This window comes from Cervus canadensis, chromosome 5 (genome assembly GCF_019320065.1).
Source record: "Cervus canadensis isolate Bull #8, Minnesota chromosome 5, ASM1932006v1, whole genome shotgun sequence".
In the NCBI taxonomy this organism is placed as follows: domain Eukaryota; kingdom Metazoa; phylum Chordata; class Mammalia; order Artiodactyla; family Cervidae; genus Cervus; species Cervus canadensis.
The window spans coordinates 18840982-18860952 of NC_057390.1; the positions used below are offsets into that span (position 1 = coordinate 18840982).

The 19971-nt window shown below is 34.9% G+C and overlaps 2 protein-coding genes across 3 annotated transcripts in view; one reads left to right on the forward strand and one right to left on the reverse strand.

Moving 5' to 3' along the window:
- Window positions 1-19971, reverse strand: part of STRN (striatin) — a 105572-nt gene that overhangs the window by 60581 nt on the left and 25020 nt on the right. For both annotated transcript variants that reach the window (XM_043468324.1, XM_043468325.1), the window contains exon 2: window positions 4049-4152. In XM_043468324.1, the coding sequence (XP_043324259.1) occupies window positions 4049-4152 (104 nt within the window). The remainder of the gene's footprint in view (window positions 1-4048; window positions 4153-19971) is intronic.
- LOC122441294 (ankyrin repeat domain-containing protein 40-like) lies at window positions 4954-10307 on the forward strand. The gene is made up of 2 exons (XM_043467682.1): window positions 4954-4988; window positions 8712-10307. Exons 1-2 carry the CDS (start codon window positions 4954-4956, stop codon window positions 9808-9810), a joined length of 1134 nt encoding a protein of 377 aa, XP_043323617.1. The 3' UTR covers window positions 9811-10307.

Genomic DNA, 19971 nt, shown 5'->3' on the forward strand with positions numbered 1-19971 from the left:
TTTACATTAGAGCAGACACAAAATAGATGTGGACCAAATGGAAGAAATGTTTCAGAATTATATTTTAATAGTGCTTGAGATTCTTCAGTATAGAACCTCCTGAAAAAACCTGAGGTTATACCCCGTGTGTTCTTTGAAAATTATATGTAATTTTCTCATTTTGTAAATTTTATCACCCTTTAAGGAATGCTTTGTTAAACCCACACTAGGTGAGTAATCCTTCTGTAATGTTAAAGATTCAGTTTTACTTAACTGTGGACCTTTTTAAGTGGGAATAGTTAGAAAATCTATAACCAGCAATTCAAAACCATGATCCTCAGTTGGGTTTTTACAGGTTAAATGACAAGATGCTTAGAATTTGCTCTAAAATAGATTGAGATGAGGCAAGACTGACAAAAATGTTAACTGTTGAGGATTGGAGGTGTATATAAAAGATATTAGTCTCTGTGTGTCTGTGTTTCAAATTTTCCTCTGTTAAAAAAGAAAAAAACAAAAAAATTGGCTTAAGGCATTAGAAAAAATAATTTCAAAATGAAAAGAACTGAAATGCTTTATAGCTCTAATTTTTTTTTTAAAATTCCTAGGCATTATAAAAATAATTTCACAGTGAAGAGAACTTAAATGTTTAAGAGCTCTAATTCACAAAGAATTTTTTTAATTCCTTAATTTATTACACACTTCAGTGGTGCCATACATCAGGAGATTATTCCCGATGTAATGGCATGAAGTTCATGAAGTTCCATGAACTTCAAAAGATATGAAGTCAGGGATATTTTCCCAGGAGAATCCCTTTAAATTAAAAAACAAAGAACAATCTTCCCTAGACTCAGCCACTAGCTGTTTATCTTTTCTGTTCTCCAAAGTCAAACTACTTGAAAAAATAAACAACTCTATCTGTCTCCATTCTATCCGTCCTTCTCACCTCTCAATCCCCTGTGATCTGGTTTATGTTCCTGCTACCTCACTAAGCTGTTCTGGCAAGGATACCAACAAGCACCTAAATGGCAAGTCGGGAACTATTTTCAGCATACAACGTACTTGTGATTTGTTTGGCATCTGCAATTGTCAAACTCCCACCTTCTCTAGCTTGCTTCCCATTCACTGCTTTCTTCTTCCTTCCCCACCACTCTCTGGTTAGTGCTTCTTTGTCTTTTCCTCAAACCACTCCTGCAACTGGCTCCTGCTACTTCTTGTTCCATGCTAGTTTTGTCGTTTCAAAGTTCTTACAATTTTACCCACAATATTGATGATTCCCAAGTACACATCTCCATTCATGAATCCTCTTCTATATCTGCTTTACTACCCTCTTTATTTCTAACTCATTTTATAATTTTCAAACTTTTCTCTCAAGCCAGAAACCTGGGAATCATTCTTGAATTATCTTTCTTATTCATCCCCAATACCAAGTCACCTCCAAATTTTATGGATTCTTTCTAGCTAAAATGTTTCATAGGGAATTCCTTGATTTAGTGGTTAGGATTTGGGCTTTTACTGCCAGGGGCCCAGGTTCAACCCCTGATCAGGAAACTAAGATTCTGCAAACCACATAGTGCAGCTAAAAAATATAATATTAGAAGTAAAAAATAAAATGTTTCATAGTTGAAGACTCCTCTATTCCAGCAGTTAAAATGATATCATTTCTCATCCTAAACTATTACAATTTTCCGGCCTCCATTAACAGATCTTTTCAGTTCATCCCCCAAACTAAGGTCAGAGTGATTCTCTAAAATCTATTTAACACTATTCTGTGCTCAAACCTTTCAACTGTACAACAAATAAATGTAATATATATTCCTAGACTAGACCTGGGCCAGGAAAAAAATATACTATAGAGATTATTACCAGCACATTTGGTAGCAAAAAAAATGCTATAAAGATCATTACTGGATCGCTTCTGGGCCTTCTGACTAAGATCAAGTGTATTAAGATCATCATTGGAACATATGAATATGGGCTATATATTACATAACAGAACTATGTTAACATTAAATTTCCTTAATAATGAACTGTAGTTATCTAAGGGAAAGTCCTTGTTCTTAGAAGATACTCTCTTAAGTATTTAGGGGCAAAGGGATACAAGTCTGCAAACAAGTAGCAAATGACTCCGGGGGAGGGGCAGGGGAGCAGGAAGACATGCGTGTCCAGAGAGAACACGATACAAGTAAATACAGCAAAATGCTGTCAACTGGTGAAATCTGGGTAGAGTATATAGTTTGTTCAAGTTCCATTAGTTTGAGATTATTTTAGAAGAAAATGTTTTTAAAAAACTTCCAATGTAAGACAGAAGTTTGAACTCCTTAGTTAGGCTCTTCATGATCGGGCTTTTGCCCACCTCTACCATTACAGCTTATAAATTACAACTGACACCCCTACCTTCCATACAGAGTAATCACAGATTTCTGAACACACCATACTGCTTTGTCCCATGTCAAACACACCATCTCGATGTCCTGAACCTTGGCAAACAGCTTATTTTTTATGATGCTGTTCATGTTTCACCTCCTCTAATTACACCCTCCTTTCTACTTCCACAGACTGCAGATCCAAATAACCACTCCCTTCTTTGTACCCTGGGTACCACTGTACCCTTGCTGACTTCTCCCATAGCATCTCAGTTACTACACTGCACTTTTGTGATTTATGAGTCTGCTTCCTGCTACTCTAAGCTGTGAAGGACAAGAACTGTGACTTGCTTGTTCCCAATTCCAGCACAGGACTTAAACTGGATGGATAGATTAATGAATATGTTCTTGAGAAGGGAAACACACACACACGCACACATACACACCATATCCATGTCCTTGGTTAGTTTAGTATTTGTATATTTTAATTTTTCTGACTTATAAGATAGTATAATGTACTGGTAGAGTACAAGCTTCAGAAGCAGACAAACCAGAGGGATCCGAATCACAGCTCCACTGTAACTCTGCAACTCTACCTAAGTTATTTAGTTTTTAAGTCTCAAGGTCTAATACAGGGTAGTTAATAAATAGTTATTATTACTGTTATTATGCTCTCTCTTTGATTATGCCTATCACTGCTTAAAATCTCAGATATTCCCAAATTACACACTTTTAAAAGTATTCTCCCCCCACCTCCCCAAAACAGCTTTCAATCAACCCCTCAAGGAATGAAAAGAACCACCAATTTTTCACCAAGAAGTCAATCTGTTTTCAGTCTCTTGTGCCATTTAAAATTCCACATGAAGGTAAACACAACTAATAAAGTTTTATATCTCTTGATATTCATAAATATCATCTGCTAAATGTTATTTTATGGTAGTTTTTCAAACAAGCCATTCATCAATTTCAAAAAAACGAAAAGGCCATGTGATCAAAAACAAAGCAAAACAGAGAATTTCAATATCACCTATCAAGTACTCAATAATCTAAAACAAAGAATTGTCTCATACTGCTGACAAAAAATTCTAAAGACCATCTGCTAAAACAAATACTTAATTCATATGAAAACTTCCAAAATTCTCATCCATGACCTATTGTCCTTTACTTGCAAGCCAAGTTTAGTTCTTGAATATTTTCAACACTTAGCAGAATAGAAAGGTAAGATTCACTTTTGGAGAGAGATGAATAGGTAGGTGATGGCAAAGGCTCAAAATATCAAAAAGAAAGATTCTCAACAGAGTCTGCCAGAGCAGGTTTTTTCCATGGAAAACACATCAAACTGAATAATACTAGATGATAGGAAAAGGGAGTAAGTATTATAGAAATTTCCTTTACAACTCAAAAACTACTTCAATTCTATAAAGAAATGGATATTGACAGTTCAGGAAGTATACACATTTCTTCAGAAAGGACAGAGTAGGGAAAAAATTTGCTAAAATTTTAAAAACCATATACATCAGCTTTTGGTCATTATTACTAAACATTCATTAACAAATTAACATATAGCAACCATTTCTAAATGTTTATTACAAATACTAGTTCCTGATTTCAAACAGAACACATTAAAATTTGAACCTGTTTTAGAAGTAACAGAAAAATTATTCCAGTATTTTAAGAGAACACTACTTTCCATTTTACTGAATTACCTTTCCTGTTTAAGAGCATATTCCAGCATTTTGATTCTTCTCACAAGATCCTTCTTCAAGTTTTCTTGACCTTTCCTTTCCCCCTGAAGAAAGGCAATCTGAGCCTGAGTAAGGAAAAGAAAAACAAAATGCAGTTTAGATGAAATAAACTTTTTAAAACTCAGTTGAAGAACCTTTGGAAGATAAAACAAACATAAAAACATTTCTTTTTACATATCTGTCACAAAGTAAACAGAAAGGCACTGACTGCAAGGGGTGGAAAGCTGAAATTTTTTCCTTTAAAGGACATCTATATGCATTTTACTTTAGACCACAGATGTTAAGACAACCAACATGAGTGCAGACACATGCAAAATACAGTTTGGTTTGCTCAAGAGTTTGTCTTTTAAGGCACTAAGGGGTGTTCTCCTTTATAAAAATGAAGACGGAGAACTACTACAAGTTGTACTATTCCGCTTTTAGGTATCTATCTGAAGAAAATAAAAACACTAATTCAAAACACTAATAAGCATCATCATGTTCACTGCAGCATTATTTATAATAAATAGCCAAGATATGGAAACTAAGTGTCCATTGACAGATGGCTACTGAAGATATGTATACGTATGTATATATATGTATGTACAACACACACAACTGAATATTACTCAGCCATAAAAAAATAAAATCCTAAAAAAATAAAAAATAAAAATAAAATCCTGTCATTTGCAATAATATAGATGAACCGCAAGGATTTTACGCTAAGCAAAGTCAGTCAGGTAGAGAAAGACAGAAACTGTATGATTTCACTCGCATGTGGAATCTTACAAAAAATAAAGATGAACAAACAAAACAAAAACAAATATATAAATGCAAAGAAGTGATCTGTGGTTGCCAGAGGCGAACAGGGTTGGGGGACAGGCAACATGAGTGTAACGGGTCAGCTGCACGGTGATGGACGGTAACTGGATGTGTGGCGGTGGTCATTCTGCAGCATTTACAGATACTGAACCATAATCTGCACACCTGAAACTTACACAGTTCATTTCCAGAGTGAAGACAAGGAGAGTGGGCAAAGCAAAACCATGAGTTCTTATAACAAGCTTTGTAAAGTAAGAGTTCTCTGAGCTTCACCATCCACTTAAATTTTATGATGGATTCCTTGTCTCCAGAGACTTTATCCTGGACATCTACAAATAAAGAATAACTGCCTTTTCTCAATCCCCACCTTTAACCCCACCCGCATTTAGATTCTATATGCAGGGGTAAAGAAAGTGAAAGGTGGGAAAAGGAAAATCAGAGCCAGTGGCCCTCCACAGTTTCCTGTCCCTTCCCAAGTATTACTAAAGAAAGAAAGAAAAAGAAAAAAACCCTACATTTTAACACAAATAAATTGTAATACTCTCATCTTCAGTCAGACAAAAGGGGATAGGAAAGAACAGTCGTTCAGAATAACTAAAAAATACATTTAGAATTGAAATAATACCTTCTTAAGGAATTAAAACTTAAGGAATTAAAAACTATGTTACAAGTACTAACCTGTTAAAGTAACTCATAACACCACTAGGAGTGTGGCAGAAGATCTATCTACTTAAAGGCCATCAAAGACAGCTATCAGTTTCACTATTCTCACATTCCTTCCCCTCTCGGTTCTATTATATTAACTAAGATATTGTTATTTATATATCCACAGTGCTTTCCATTTAAGTAAGCAAGAAATTACATTTAATGATGGACCTTACAATATCCCTAAGAGATTGTGGATGATTCAACTGAAGGTTTAGTGAATGACCATTAAACTTCTTAGTATAATGACACCCGTTTCTCTTTTTTCAGTACCATAATAAACATAAAATCCACTCACTGAGCTTCTTATAACTTTGCGAATGTAGGTTCTGTCATGTTTTTGTTGTCATTTCAACAAACTCTTAACATTTACATTGCAGTGACTAGAAGGCTTATTTAGCTAAAGACAATTCAATTGTACACAAAGAGGAAAATGTATCAAATACTGTAATATCTATACTAAACAATCATAAAACTTTTTGAAATTGTTTGTTCTACAATGAGATTATTTTATATAAGCAGAGTAATAATACATGCATTAAAAAGTGACAAAAATGAAATGTCCTACAAAAGGATATGACAGTCCAACTTATTTGGTCAAACAGTGCTTTGGCCTAGAAGACAGTCTTCAAAGTGGCTTTAATAAAAAAAAATAATAATTTAACCAGTATAATCAAATAACCAAAATAATTTTTAAAAATTACCAATTTCTTCCTTTCTATCCCGTTTGACTAGTTCTGTATTTCTGCCACCATTCTGTATTTCTCTCCTGGGTGATTCTGACACTGAAGCCTCTAATATTCAAAAATCTTTACTGTGACTCATTCCCCAACCCACCAACTACTTCTTATATTTCCAGGACACTTGCTTCCCCATCCTCCTATCAATTCACATACGGGACTACTTAAATATTTCATATTAAAAGACCCAGAGTTGTTGAAAAGAAAGATTACAAGGAAGATGGAGGTGCCTGGAAAAGGCAAAACAAACAAGAAAAATAGGAATATCTGTGATAGTTCCTAGTGATCAAAGAATATTTCTGTGACATTTCTGCCACAGACGCAAAACCTAAAATCAATCATATGGAAACATCAAGCAAACTCAAGTTGAGGGGCATACATTCTTATAATCTTCAAAAGTGCCAGGTTATAAGAGTCAAAGAAAAACTGTTTCAGATTGAAGGAGATTAGAAAGACCTGAAAACCAAATGTAATCCATGATTCTGTTCTAGATTTGGCTATAAAAGGACATTATTGGGAAAAGTGGCAAAATATGAATGGGATCTGAGGATCAAACTGTAGTAATACATCAAGTGTTAATTTCTATATTTTGATGGCTATGTGTGGTTACACAGGATAGTACTTGTCTACAGGAAACAAACACTGAAGTGTTTGGTAGGTGGCAATAGGTCATCAAGTTGCCTGGCACCTTGCCCTCAAATGGTTCAGAAAAAAAACTTATTTGTACTGCCCTTACAACTTTTCTATCAACAGGAGATTTTTGTTTTTGAAACAAACACTGTGCCAACTTCTTAATATGATAAGACACAAACAATTAAATTCAAAAGACAGTACCATGTGTAACAGAGAAACCTAAGAAGTAGTGACCATCAGGAACAAAACAAGGATGTCTATTTCTTACCACAAATATTTAACATTGCTCTGGTGGTGGCCACTGTCATTAGTCCAGAAAGAAGTTTGGAAAAAATGAAAATTAATTTAAAAAGATGCATGCACCCCAACGTTCATAACAACACTGCTCACAACAGTCAAGACATGGAAAGAACTCAGTGCCCATCAACAAATAAATGGATAAAGAAGATATGGTATGTATATATATATACATATATCTAGAGAGAGAGCAGTATTCCATATATTCCATATATATTCCATATATTCCATATATATACGTATGTATGATACACTGGAATACCACTTTGCCGTAAGAATGACATTCTGCCATTTGCAGTAATATGGATGAACCTGGAAAACATTATGCTTAGGAAAATAAGTCAGAGAATGACAAGTACTGTATGATATCACTTATACGTGAAATTTAAAAAATAATACAAATGAATGTGTATACAAAACAGAAAGTGACTCACAGATATAGAAAACAAACCTGTGGCTACCAAAGGGGAGAGAGAGGTGAGTGGGGAGCGACAAATCAGGAGAATGGATTAACAGATACAGACTACGTATGAAATAGATAAACAAGACTGTATGTATACTACAGGAATTACAGTCATTATCTTGTAATGACATAAATGGAGTAAAATCTATAAAAATACTGAACCACTATGTTGTGCATCTAAAAATAATATAAGACTGTAAATCAACTATACTTCAATTAATAAAAAATAAGTTTATAAATTAAAAAAGGAAATAAAATCATATTATTTGCAAATGATTTGACTGGCTATCTGGAAAATCCAAGAAAAAATAGACTATAAACTATTATAAAAATATGGGAATTTCAGTAAAGTAACTACATATAAAAATAATAAATTGAAACCCATGGGCTTCTATAAAAACAACCAGTTAGATGATATAATGAATGAAAACAATTCCATTTGTAATAACAAAGTGATAAGATTAGAATAAACCTTACAAGAAAAAAATAAGAGGTATACAAAGATTACTTTAAATGCTACTGAAGAGGATAAAAAAAATGACTTGAACAAATGAGAAGCAAAATCATGTTCTTAAATAAGAAGACTCTGTATTACAATTTTATTTTTCCCTAAATTAATCTTATAAAATTATGCAAACCCAATTAAAATACAAATACAATGTTTTTAAAAACATCACACATGATGAGCCTAAAGTACATATGGAAAAATAAATAAGAATAAAAAAAATTCCAAAGTTCTGAAATATTTTAAAACGTATCATCATTTACAGTCACTTAAAAAGTGGTAATGATGCACAAAAAGATGTATCTATGGTGCAGATAATCCAAAAACAAACCCAAATATATACAGGAATTTAGTATAAATTAAAGGTGACACTGCACATCGTTAGGGAAAATGTAAATTATTCAATAAATGTTGATGGCAGCCATCTGGAAATTATTTCCCATATCAAGACAAATTGCCAAAAGGATCAAAAACTTAAAGGAACCCAAAAGTATTAAAAGAAAAGGAGCAGCAGGAGAGGCTGCGGGAGGCCGCGGCCTTGGGGGACATTCGGGAGGTGCAGAAAGTGGTGGAGAGCGGGGTGGATGTGAACTCCCAAAATGAGGTCAACGGCTGGACCTGTTTACATTGGGCATGTAAGCGCAATCACGGTCAGGTGGTCTCTTACTTACTGAAATCAGGAGCTGACAAAGAGATTCTTACCACAAAGGGAGAAATGCCTGTCCAGCTAACATCAAGAAGAGAAATTAGGAAGATTATGGGAGTGGAAGATGATGATGGTGACGGCGATGACTACCCCCAGCTGAAGAAAGAGTCAGAACTGCCCTTTGTTCCCAACTATTTGGCCAACCCAGCCTTCCCTTTTATCTATACACCTGCATCAGAGGATTCAGCCCAGCTACAGAATGGGGGCCCCTCCACACCTCCTGCATCACCCCCTGCAGATGGCTCGCCTGCATTGCTGCCCCCTGGAGAACCTCCCCTGCTTGGGCCCTTTCCACGGGACCACACCTCTTTGGCACTGGTTCAGAACGGGGATGTGTCTGCCCCCTCTGCCATACTTAGAACACCAGAAAGCACAAAACCAGGTCCTGTTTGTCAGCCACCAGTGAGTCAGACTCGATCCCTGTTCTCTACTGTCCCATCTAAGCCACCAATGTCTCTGGAGCCTCAAAATGGGACATATGCAGGACCAGCGCCAGCATTCCAGCCATTTTTCTTCACTGGAGCATTTCCATTTAATATGCAAGAGCTGGTACTCAAGGTGAGGATTCAGAACCCATCTCTTAGAGAAAATGATTTCATTGAAATTGAACTGGACCGACAGGAGCTCACCTACCAAGAGCTGCTCAGAGTGAGTTGCTGTGAGCTGGGTGTTAATCCTGATCAAGTGGAGAAGATCAGAAAGTTACCCAATACTCTGGTAAGAAAGGACAAAGATGTCGCTCGACTCCAAGATTTTCAAGAGCTGGAACTGGTTTTAATGATAAGTGAAAATAATTTTCTGTTCAGAAATGCTGCATCCACACTGACTGAAAGGCCTTGCTACAATAGGAGAGCTTCAAAACTGACTTACTAATGCAGCAGGAACTTTTATTACTGAGTATTGTGACAGTGTGCATCACCTCTGGGCCAAGGACAAGCCATTGATCCAATGCCTTGGATGCCCAAGGAGGGCCCCTGATGCCACTTCGTAGTATATACTAACATCGTTCTGCCAAGGTAGGAAGCCCCTGACCCCCAAGCAGCGGTGCCACTCTTCCAAGCCTCTTGGTGCACAATAAACCTATTGCTTGAAGCTGTGAACAGCTGAGAAGTGGCCTGGAGAGGCAGAAGCCGACGGTTCTATACCGAGTGTGTTTTCTGTGTATGTAAGAGAGTTGTCTAGGCAGACGCTGAGAGGGAGCGGAGCCTGTTTCCATCCTGTTGACGGTGCACCTGAAGGGCCAGGACGCACTTCTCTCGGTGTTGCGTGTTCACAACTCTCCTGAAGTGTGAACTGACTAGAGAGGAAAACGGGAAAGCCGAGGTACTGGACACAGGAATTGTGGTGTGACTCGTGGCTTTGAGGTTTCACATAACATACTTATAAATGTTACTCAGGTTAAAAGTATTTAAGAATACAGTTACCTAATGTAAATACGCTGTTAACCAAAAGAGCTTCCCTTCCCCCCACATTGTCCATTATAAACACTCATGACTTTCTGTCTCTAAAAAAAAAAAAAGAAAAGGTAGAGTTTGTTTTATTCTAATAATCTCATGGAATGTCTTTTTGAAAATAAGACAAAACCCAAAGTCATAAGAAACTAATAAATTTCACCTCAAAAACAAAATTTATATACGGTAATTTAAAAGTTGCTGAAAAACTGTAGCAAATAAGACCATTTCTTTTTGACAAAATGTCAAAACAAAATCAGAGAAGTAGTAATGCCACAAATCACAAGAGTTCGTTTTTTCTTATATATAAAGAGCACCTACAATTTAATATGAAAAAGATCAAGAACCCAACAGGAAAAAACACAAAGAACATGTTGATAGGAAGGAAATACAAAAGCTCAAACATATTAAAAAGATGTTCACTCTCACAAGAGAAATGCCAATTAAAATTATAATCACATTTCTCCTTTTCATCAGCTTAATAAAGTTCAATAATTAGATAATATGTTGGGAAAAATGCAACTGTATGTTGACTGTGATAGTGTTAAATCAGTTTCACCACTACTGTGGACAATGTGAACAAGTAGATAAGGTATGAATATAAGCTTTTAAATGTTACAAATAAAATATTTGTAGTACAAGTAAAACTAATAGTAATGGCACACATTTTTCAAAAGAAAATTTTGGAATTATCTTCAAGGAAAATAAATATTAAAAAATTCCATAAGTTTTTTATACTCTATACCTAAAAACAGGCCTCTAATTTCCTAACCGTTAGAAACAAAAAAAACAAACAGTAACTAGATATTTTACAACTTAAAAGTCTATATGATAAACAGGAAACTTGTTTTTATTATTTTCAATTCTAATTTGTCAAAAGGATACATATAAGGAATATAAATCTGCTATATCCCTGCACACATGGGAGTACCTAATAACTAAATTATTTTAAATAGTTTATGAGACCATTTAAACTTTCTTGTACTCTAAAATTCTACAGGCTTAAAATTTAAAACTGAAATCACTGAAAAGTATATTCAAAAAGAAATGTACACAAAATATTAGTTTGGGTTGGCTATTTTTCAATTGTTTTTCTGTCATATGCTATGGGAGAGAAAGAACATTCACTTTTACAAAAATCTAAAATAAAGTGCCAAAAGACAACTAGTACAAATTTCTGTCAAGAGAGCACAAACTCACAAATAACAAGAAAAGTAAAAGTCAATAAAATAGTTTACTTAAGCTAAAGAAGAGCACACAGTGAAGTTTCAAAAATCTACTCTATATTGACATCTTAATGTCTTCTATAAATTATACCTATTTCCTCTGAGACGCTCTGGACTACATTATTCTCGGGCATCTAGGCTGCTAGTTGTTTTTCTCTAGGCATACAATCATTATCTCTAGCTGGCCCTCTCTCCTAAAGACCATGTCGTCACTTGGCAGCATCAAACTTCAGCATCAGGATCACCTAGGGGACGTGCTGAAACACACATTGCTTGGGCTGGCCCTTCCTCATTTCTGATTCAACAGGTCTGGAGTGGGGCCTGAGAACATGCATTGTTATTAAGTATCACACATTACCAGGTGATGCTGATGCTGCTATTCTGGGACAATACTGGGAGAACCACTGACCTACACCTTCTGTGACATAGTTAGAAGGCCAAAAATAAAGCAAATAGGCTGCTAAAGAGCAAGTAACTGAGCTGTCCCAGAACCCCAGCTCTTTAGAGAGATGAAATCTTATAAATGTCCTCAGGCTGAGAAACAGGTACACACTAGCTTTTTGATTCTCTTCCAAATTCCTTGTGTATGACTGTATTTCTAGCAGTCTCCTCATAAGAAAATAAAATCAACCATTTTCATTCAGTTTAATAACATTTTTGGGGAATACCTACTACCCATCACAGTCCAAACTGCCATAAAGGAGAATATAGGAAAGACAAATAAACCAAGTTGCTACTCACAGTGCACTTTCAATTTAGTTTGGGTACAATACCAGAACACACATATATAAACAAACAAATGTATATATAATACACACATACATATATCCATATATATTCATAAGATGAAACACTGGAGGCTACTAACAATTGAGGATTTGACTCAAATATTCACGTTTATTCATTTGACAATATTACCTGAGCACTTACTTTATTGTTGTTGTTCAGTTGCCAAGTCATCTCTGGCTTTTTGTTACCCCATAAACTGCAGCACACCAGGCTTCCCCATCCTTCACTATCTCCTGGAGTTTGCTCAAACTGATGTTCACTGAGTCAGTGATGCTATCTACCCATTTTTATTTGTACCGGGACAGTTACTAGCACGGAGGCTAAGGCAGGGACAAAGCAAGTAGAACAGAGCTCACAGCTCAGCGGCTGAAACATGTATGCCGAATAGCATGTGTTGTATGCAACTAGAATCAGCAACTCGTACAAGTAAAAGCAGTAAATATAAAAAATGAACACAAATGAAATACAGTGAGATGCCTATTAATTCTGGAGTCAAGTACAGAACTGATGCATAACTCAAAAACTGTATTTTCACCTAGTATTAACTCTACAGCTAGATTTATCTTTTAACAAACTGTGAGTTCTTTGAAATTTTCCTCATAAACAAAGTTTCTGTGCCATTATTTTTATATACCTAAAATTTCAAGAAAGATGGAGTGGCTTTTTTGTTTTTCACCACTCTGCTAATTTAACAAACTGTGAGTTCTTTGAAATTTTCCTCATAAACAAAGTTTCTGTGCCATTATTTTTATATACCTAAAATTTCAAGAAAGATGGAGTGGCTTTTTTGTTTTTCACCACTCTGCTAAACACAGTATGTAACTAATCTCATTTAACTGAGACTATCACACAATTAAAATATTTTCTGTTATCATTAAATGTTTTTGTTTTGTTTTGTTTGTTTGTTTTCATTTCTTTTTCTTAGTTGGAGGCTAATTACTTTACAAACTTGTAGTGATTTTTATCATACATTGACATGAATCAGCCATGGATTTACATGTGTGCCCCATCCCGATCCCCCCTCCCACCTTATCATTAAATTTTTAAGTGTTTATCATTTATCTTATTTCCAACCAAATTATAATCCCCTTGAAGACAGAATCCCCCATTCATGCATTCAACAATTATTCACTGAATGCGCTCTATGTGCCTCCCACTTGACTTGTATTAGGATGTAAAGACAGGATATTCCTGCATTCTACTAAATTGTAACTCTACTGAGTACAGTACCTGCTAAACAAATAGACAAAACTGTTCTGTCCCAAAGTACCTTAGTTATTCAATGTTACCTGACTAAAAAGATAAAATTTTAGTCATAGTAAATGACAAAGATAATAATAAACTAGAAGTATAAAAAATCACTATAAGCCACAGATTGTTTTCCACATAGCTTTGAAAAAATGTTCAATTCTTAGTTCTTTCATCTACCACACTGTCACTATGAAATGTGAACTGCAACTTCTATTATTAAAATAAAATGTTTTTATATTAATATATGAAAATTATAAATATTAAATATTCAGACAAAAGCAAAATGACCAAGGCAGACAGAAAATATAATAGAATCAATTTCTTTAAAAAAAAAAAAGAAAAAAAAAAACTTAGGATGCCTAATCCCTTGACTGAACACGTTTAAGCCTTTCTCTTATGTTTCACATGTAGGCAAAATCTTCCTGTTTACTTACATTACTATTTTACCTCTGGAAAGAATATAAGCAACCAGTTGTCCAAGACAGTCTTTTATCTTTTACTGTCTTCTGATAGTAAAAATATGCTATCATTATTATAGTAATAACAGAACCCAAGTTTATGAATTGGATTGTTCTTACCCCAACACCATAATAAATTATATATAATCTTTTTTTATAATGACAAATAGCACATAATTGCAAGAAAATTATGTGAGAATAAAGGAGAAATTCATGATCATGAAACACATATTTGGTGAAACATTAATAGTGACTAAGTGAGTGAACTAGCAATTTGGCCTATTAATAGACGCATCCTATAAATAATTGATATTACATACACAGATAAAATGTTTACACATATTGAACAGGATTTAGAAAACTATGCATTTGTGAGTGATTAACAAACAATTTTCCAATATGCTGATGAAACCAGGAAAAAACAGATAATTATAAAAAATATATTTGAGAAAGTCTGGTGTCCTCTATTACCAGTTTTTATGGACTCACTGCTACCTTTACTAGTTTTCATATAATCTTCCTTTATCTATTGCTTATCAAGTTTATTAACCTCCATGTCTGCTGATTCAAATTTAATTTCAGAAGATAATGCTGAATATCTATTAAATTTAATCTATTTTGTTCTTGCAGGAAACATTTAAACTAAAACAATGCTTCATTTTTCTAAAATAAAAAACAGCAAAATTTTTTATTTTCTAAGTATACCAGAGCTATTGCTGCCTTTTTTTAAATAATGTAAGTATCACACAGGAGCACATTCCTTTTCTGTACCACTTAGGGACCTCCTGGTGCTTTTGTAGATCAAATACCTCATGCATCATACCTCATACCTTATCCCTGATAAGCTAAGGAGAGGCAATGATAATATTCAGCTTTTCCACTAGGGCTTACAAAGCACTTTCACATACCTATCTTAGTATTATGTGTCTTATTATAGTTCTTCACAAGTTTAATATGACACAGGAATAAAAGATTCCAAAAAAAGCATTCAATATCTAGTGTTTCTAAAGTTCATTTGCCACTTAATAATGGCAAATCATTTGACCTAACTTTTCATTTCCTCATTAGTAAAAATGGGGATAATATCCCCAAACTCAGAATGTTACTGTAAAGTTTAAACTACATAATGTTTATGAAAGGATCTAGCACATTTTGGTACCTTTCAAAGGGCCTATTTATTTCCACCAAAAACCAAGTCAAAAAGAAAGAGAACTACATGTAAAAAATAAGCAAAGATGATTCAAGATGGCCCCACCACCAATGCCATTAATATAGTAATTAAAAAAAATTGCTTAGACAAATGTGTATTTGAACTATTCAAGAAGAAAAAAAGACATAATTAAAGGAAAGGGAAAAGTACTGTTGTTTTTTTTTTTTTCAAAAGGAATGATGTGTACCTAGAACACCCAAGGAAACTAGAAAAATTAAAAGATCACAAATGAATTTAGCAAAGTGGCAGTACATAAAATAAATCCATAAAACCAGCAGCATTCCATTATTTCCTTTTATAAATAGAGGGCGACAAATAGTTACCCTCCAAAAGTAACAACAATAAAATAAAAAAGATAGTTCACCAGGCTTTTCCATATGAAGTTTTTTAGATGGACTCAAGCTTTTGCTTCCTTTGCTCCAATTCAAGCTCATCAGAAACAATTTTTTGAATACTAATTTGATTCCCCAGGTTCTCTACAGCAGTGCCTGGATAGAGGTTATAAGTCTTCTGATCACCAGAAGGGCAATAACCACTGAATTTTAAAACAGAATTTCATCTCTTGTGTACTTGGTTACTAGGTCTCAATTTCCCAAGAACCTGAAGTACTTACAATGAAATAATAAAGGGTTTGAACCTTATAAAGCAGAAGACCAAACATTATGATAATGGCTACCCTTCTCCCATTGCACCCTGTCCCTGTTGCTCTATGGTATCTCTCTTTCATGTAACACTATGTATTAACAGTACACACTTAAAAGATAGTATTAGTAACAATAAATGAATAATAAAATGATGTATTCATTTAAATAAGGATAAATATATACTTAAAGAAAAAAATATATACTTAGAGAAAACTGTAAAGCACTCAAGGACACAGCTGCCCACCTGAACTTTCTGAAGAGATGGAAATTTCTATCCCTGTGCTGTCTGATAAAATGAGGGTCTAGAAAGATTAATAAATAAAAGCACTCCTCATGTTCCTGATTGGAGAAATAATTTAACTAAGATAACACTAATATCTAAGTAAATGTATAGATTTAAAGACACAGTAAAGTATTAAAAATCCCCTTGGGGTAATTCACAGAACTTGATAGACATATGGCAAAATTCTCAGGAATGTGAAATTAGGAATAATAAAGGAAATTAAAAATAGAAGGAAAAAAACCTCCATATATTTCAACATAGTCATAAGGGCAAACGCACACTAAATTTTAAAACATAAGACAGAAAGAATAGCTCCTTTCCAAGGAGAATTAAATAATTTTTTTAAAGATATAAACCCATAAGCTCAAAGAGAATATAAAGAGGCCACAGGCATCAAGGGATGGTAGAAAACAGATGAAGAAAGTGTACTTACTCAGCAGCTCAGAAACCTAAGTACCTACAGAGGGAATTCAATGAGAAGCTAGCAGATTTCCCCCAAAATACCTTGAATCGTTCAGAAATTAAGAGGTAAGAGATAAACAGATTAGCAGGTGTGTTACAGGGCTTAAGTTAAAAGTATATGAAATGCAGTCAAACCTATATGAGTCCATCCCTACTCCATGCAATAAAACAACTATTTCTAGCCCACCACCCCAAGATACTAGACATTTAGTCTCTGAAGAAATGTAAACACAGAGGTCCTGACTCAGAATACCAGGTACAGAAGAGGGCAAGAATGGGGCAGTGACCAAAAAAAAAACCAAGATGACTAAGTGAAAGCTTTAAAGGTAAAACCTATAATCTACTTCCAATCCAGGTTCCATCTACCTCTGCAGTTAGGCTCTCTATCCAAAGCAGGGGATTAGAATACCATTTGCTTAAAAACAGAATACAACTCAGAAGAAAAAAAAAATTACTGTCATTTAAGTATGGCATTCAGGGGTCTTTCAACAACAAAAAAGCCATTTCACCTGAATCAGATTATCCTTCAGTGAAGGCCTAATCATACTGTACTGATGGCTCCATGTTAGACACCTAGTCTAGAAACAGAGGACTTCCCACCAGTTTATGAGGGCTACGTTCTTAAAAATGGTCCATCCTGACATTTGAGAAAAGTCTCTGTTCAATAAAATATAGAGACAAAAACATGAGGAGTAAAAGGAACACGAAGAAAACAAGACAATATAGACACAAAGCAAGTTTTCAAAAGATCTCTAGTGGTCTCAGAGAAGTAACAGCTAACACTGACTGGGTACTTCCTATGTGCGAGATATTTCTGAGCAGTTTATAGGTAATTATTGCACTTAATTTTCATAGACTCCCATGAAGTGCTATTATTATCCCTGTTTAACCGGATAGAGAACAATATGACACAAAGAGGTTAGTTTGTCCAGGGTTAATAAGTATAAACAGGATTCAGACCTGGTTCCAGAGCTAAACTTCTTAACAAATATACAATGCTTTGCTGAAACAAGAGATGATATTGCCTCCACAAAATAACAGGATGCTATCAAAATGTTTAGAGACCAGAACTCTTTTTTTTTTGCAGTTAGACTATTTTACTTTATTTGTGTAGTAAATTATATTTGGCCTCTAGTTAGATTTTTTGATAAATATTTTGGGGTTAGATGGACGAAAATTAGTAATCCTCAGTAATGCTGTCTCATTGTATGGGCCCCAATCTTATCTAACAGATTACTTGAACAGTTTGGTTTTTTCTTCTTCCAGTTTTATTCAGATAATATTGACATTGAGTGCTGTATAAGTTTAAGGTGTGTGGCATAATGATTTGACTTACATACGTCACAAAATGACTTCACAATAAGTCTAGTGAATATCTATCATCTCATATAGATATACGGGAGAAGGAAATGGCAACCCACTCCAGTGCTCTTGCCTGGAGAATCCCAGGGACAGAGGAGCCTGGTGGACTGCCGTCTATGGAGTTGCACAGAGTCGGACACAACTGAAGCGACTTAGCAGCAGCAGCATATAGATATAACATTAAAGAAGGAAAAATTTTTTTCTTATAATGAGAACTCTTAAGATTTACTCTTTTATGTAACGTATAGCCATGTAAAGTATATTTAACATGTTGTACATTACATCCCTAGTGCTCATTTATCTTATAACTGGAAGTATCTTTTGGAAAACAAAACTATTTGAAACAGAAAAGATGAAAGTCAAAATAGGGAAATAAAATATCAAGAGATACAGTGAAGGGGTCTCTCACAAAACAAAAAAGGCAAAGAAATGGAAAACAGACAAAGATAAGAAAGTAAAAAGATCAATCAAAAGGCCTAACAATCTAATAAACAGGAGTTCCTATAAGAGAGACTAGAGAAAACTCAGAAAAGGATATCAAGCAAATCATTCAAAAAATTTTTTTTCTAGAACTGAAGGGCAGAAACAAACCTACCACTAACATAATGAATGCAAATTCACCAGTTACACCAAAACCTATCATAAAACTTCAGACAACCAGGAATAATCTTCCAAGACAAAAAAATAGGACAAATATAAACAGACAAGTATTAGAGTAATATTGAAGCTACAATGAAATGAAACAATATATTCAGATTCTTTTATACCATCAATCATTTTCAGACATATAAATTTTCTAAACAGTTCCTTCCCATACATCCTTCCTCAAGAGACTAATGATACCATTAAAATGAAAGGATAAACTAAAAAGAAGACAAAGACTTCAGAAAACAGAGGAGTTCTAACAATGGAGGGAAGCAATGAGTTCCAGGATAAGAGTTGATTCACAGGCCTAAAGAGCAAGTAGCCCACATTAGAGCAAGACAGGAAACTCTAGGAATAAGGTCAAGAGTTTTTTTTAAAAAGGCGGGGTGCTCCCCTGGTGGCTCAGTGATAAAGAATCCATCTGTCAATGCAGGAGACCAGGTTCGATCCTTGGTCTGGGAAGATCCCACATGCTGCAGGACAACTAAGCCCGTGTCCACAACACGACTACTGAGCCTGTGCTCTAGAGCCTGAGAGCCACAGCTGCTGAGCCCACAGATCACACCTACTGAAGCCTGAGCACTCTAGGGCCTGCGCTCCGCAACAAGAGGTGACGATGAGAAGCCCGTGCACCGCAACTAGAGAGTAGCTCCTGCTCCCCATAGCTAGAGAAAAGCCTGTGCAGCAACGAAGACTCAGCACAACCAAATAAAACAATATTAGAAACAGGGGAAGTGGGCCAGAGAAATTATCTGGTAAGTGTGATCACATGCAAATTTGTATCCAAAAGGTACTGAAGTATGTGAATAGAGCAACACTCAAAGAAAATTAAACCATGGGGGAAAATGAGTTAATCATTAACTCCAAGAAAACCAAAAACCTACACAGGAGGAGAAACAATCACAGTACACAATCTGGCTGGTTCAGAAGTGGATATTATGTGTACATTCACATAATAATATAAACATTAACTATAAATACTGTGACATACTGAAGAAAGCAGAGTGAAAGTGGAGTGGATAAGTGAAAGGGGATGATATAGCTAAGCTTTAATTTACCATACGTGAAGTCTATAGATATTATTTAAAACAGACAAAGAGGGAGCAGTTTAAGAACACTGTTTTAAAACATGAATCAATAACAAAAAGGACAATTAGAAGAGTTTTTTCAAATGGTTGATTCTGCAGAGTTATACTTGGAGGGAGAGAATGGCCATATCAGGGAACAACTGATTTTCCCATTAGTACTACAGA

What these genes read in the sequence shown, in the direction of transcription:
- LOC122441294 (XM_043467682.1), top strand. Translation starts at nt 4,954, where the DNA reads ATGAGTGTAACGGGTCAGCTGCACGGTGATGGACG. An exon ending in CAGCTGCACGGTGATGGACG is followed by an intron (nt 4,989 to 8,711) that starts GTAACTGGATGT and finishes AAAAACTTAAAG; the next exon opens with GAACCCAAAAGTATTAAAAG.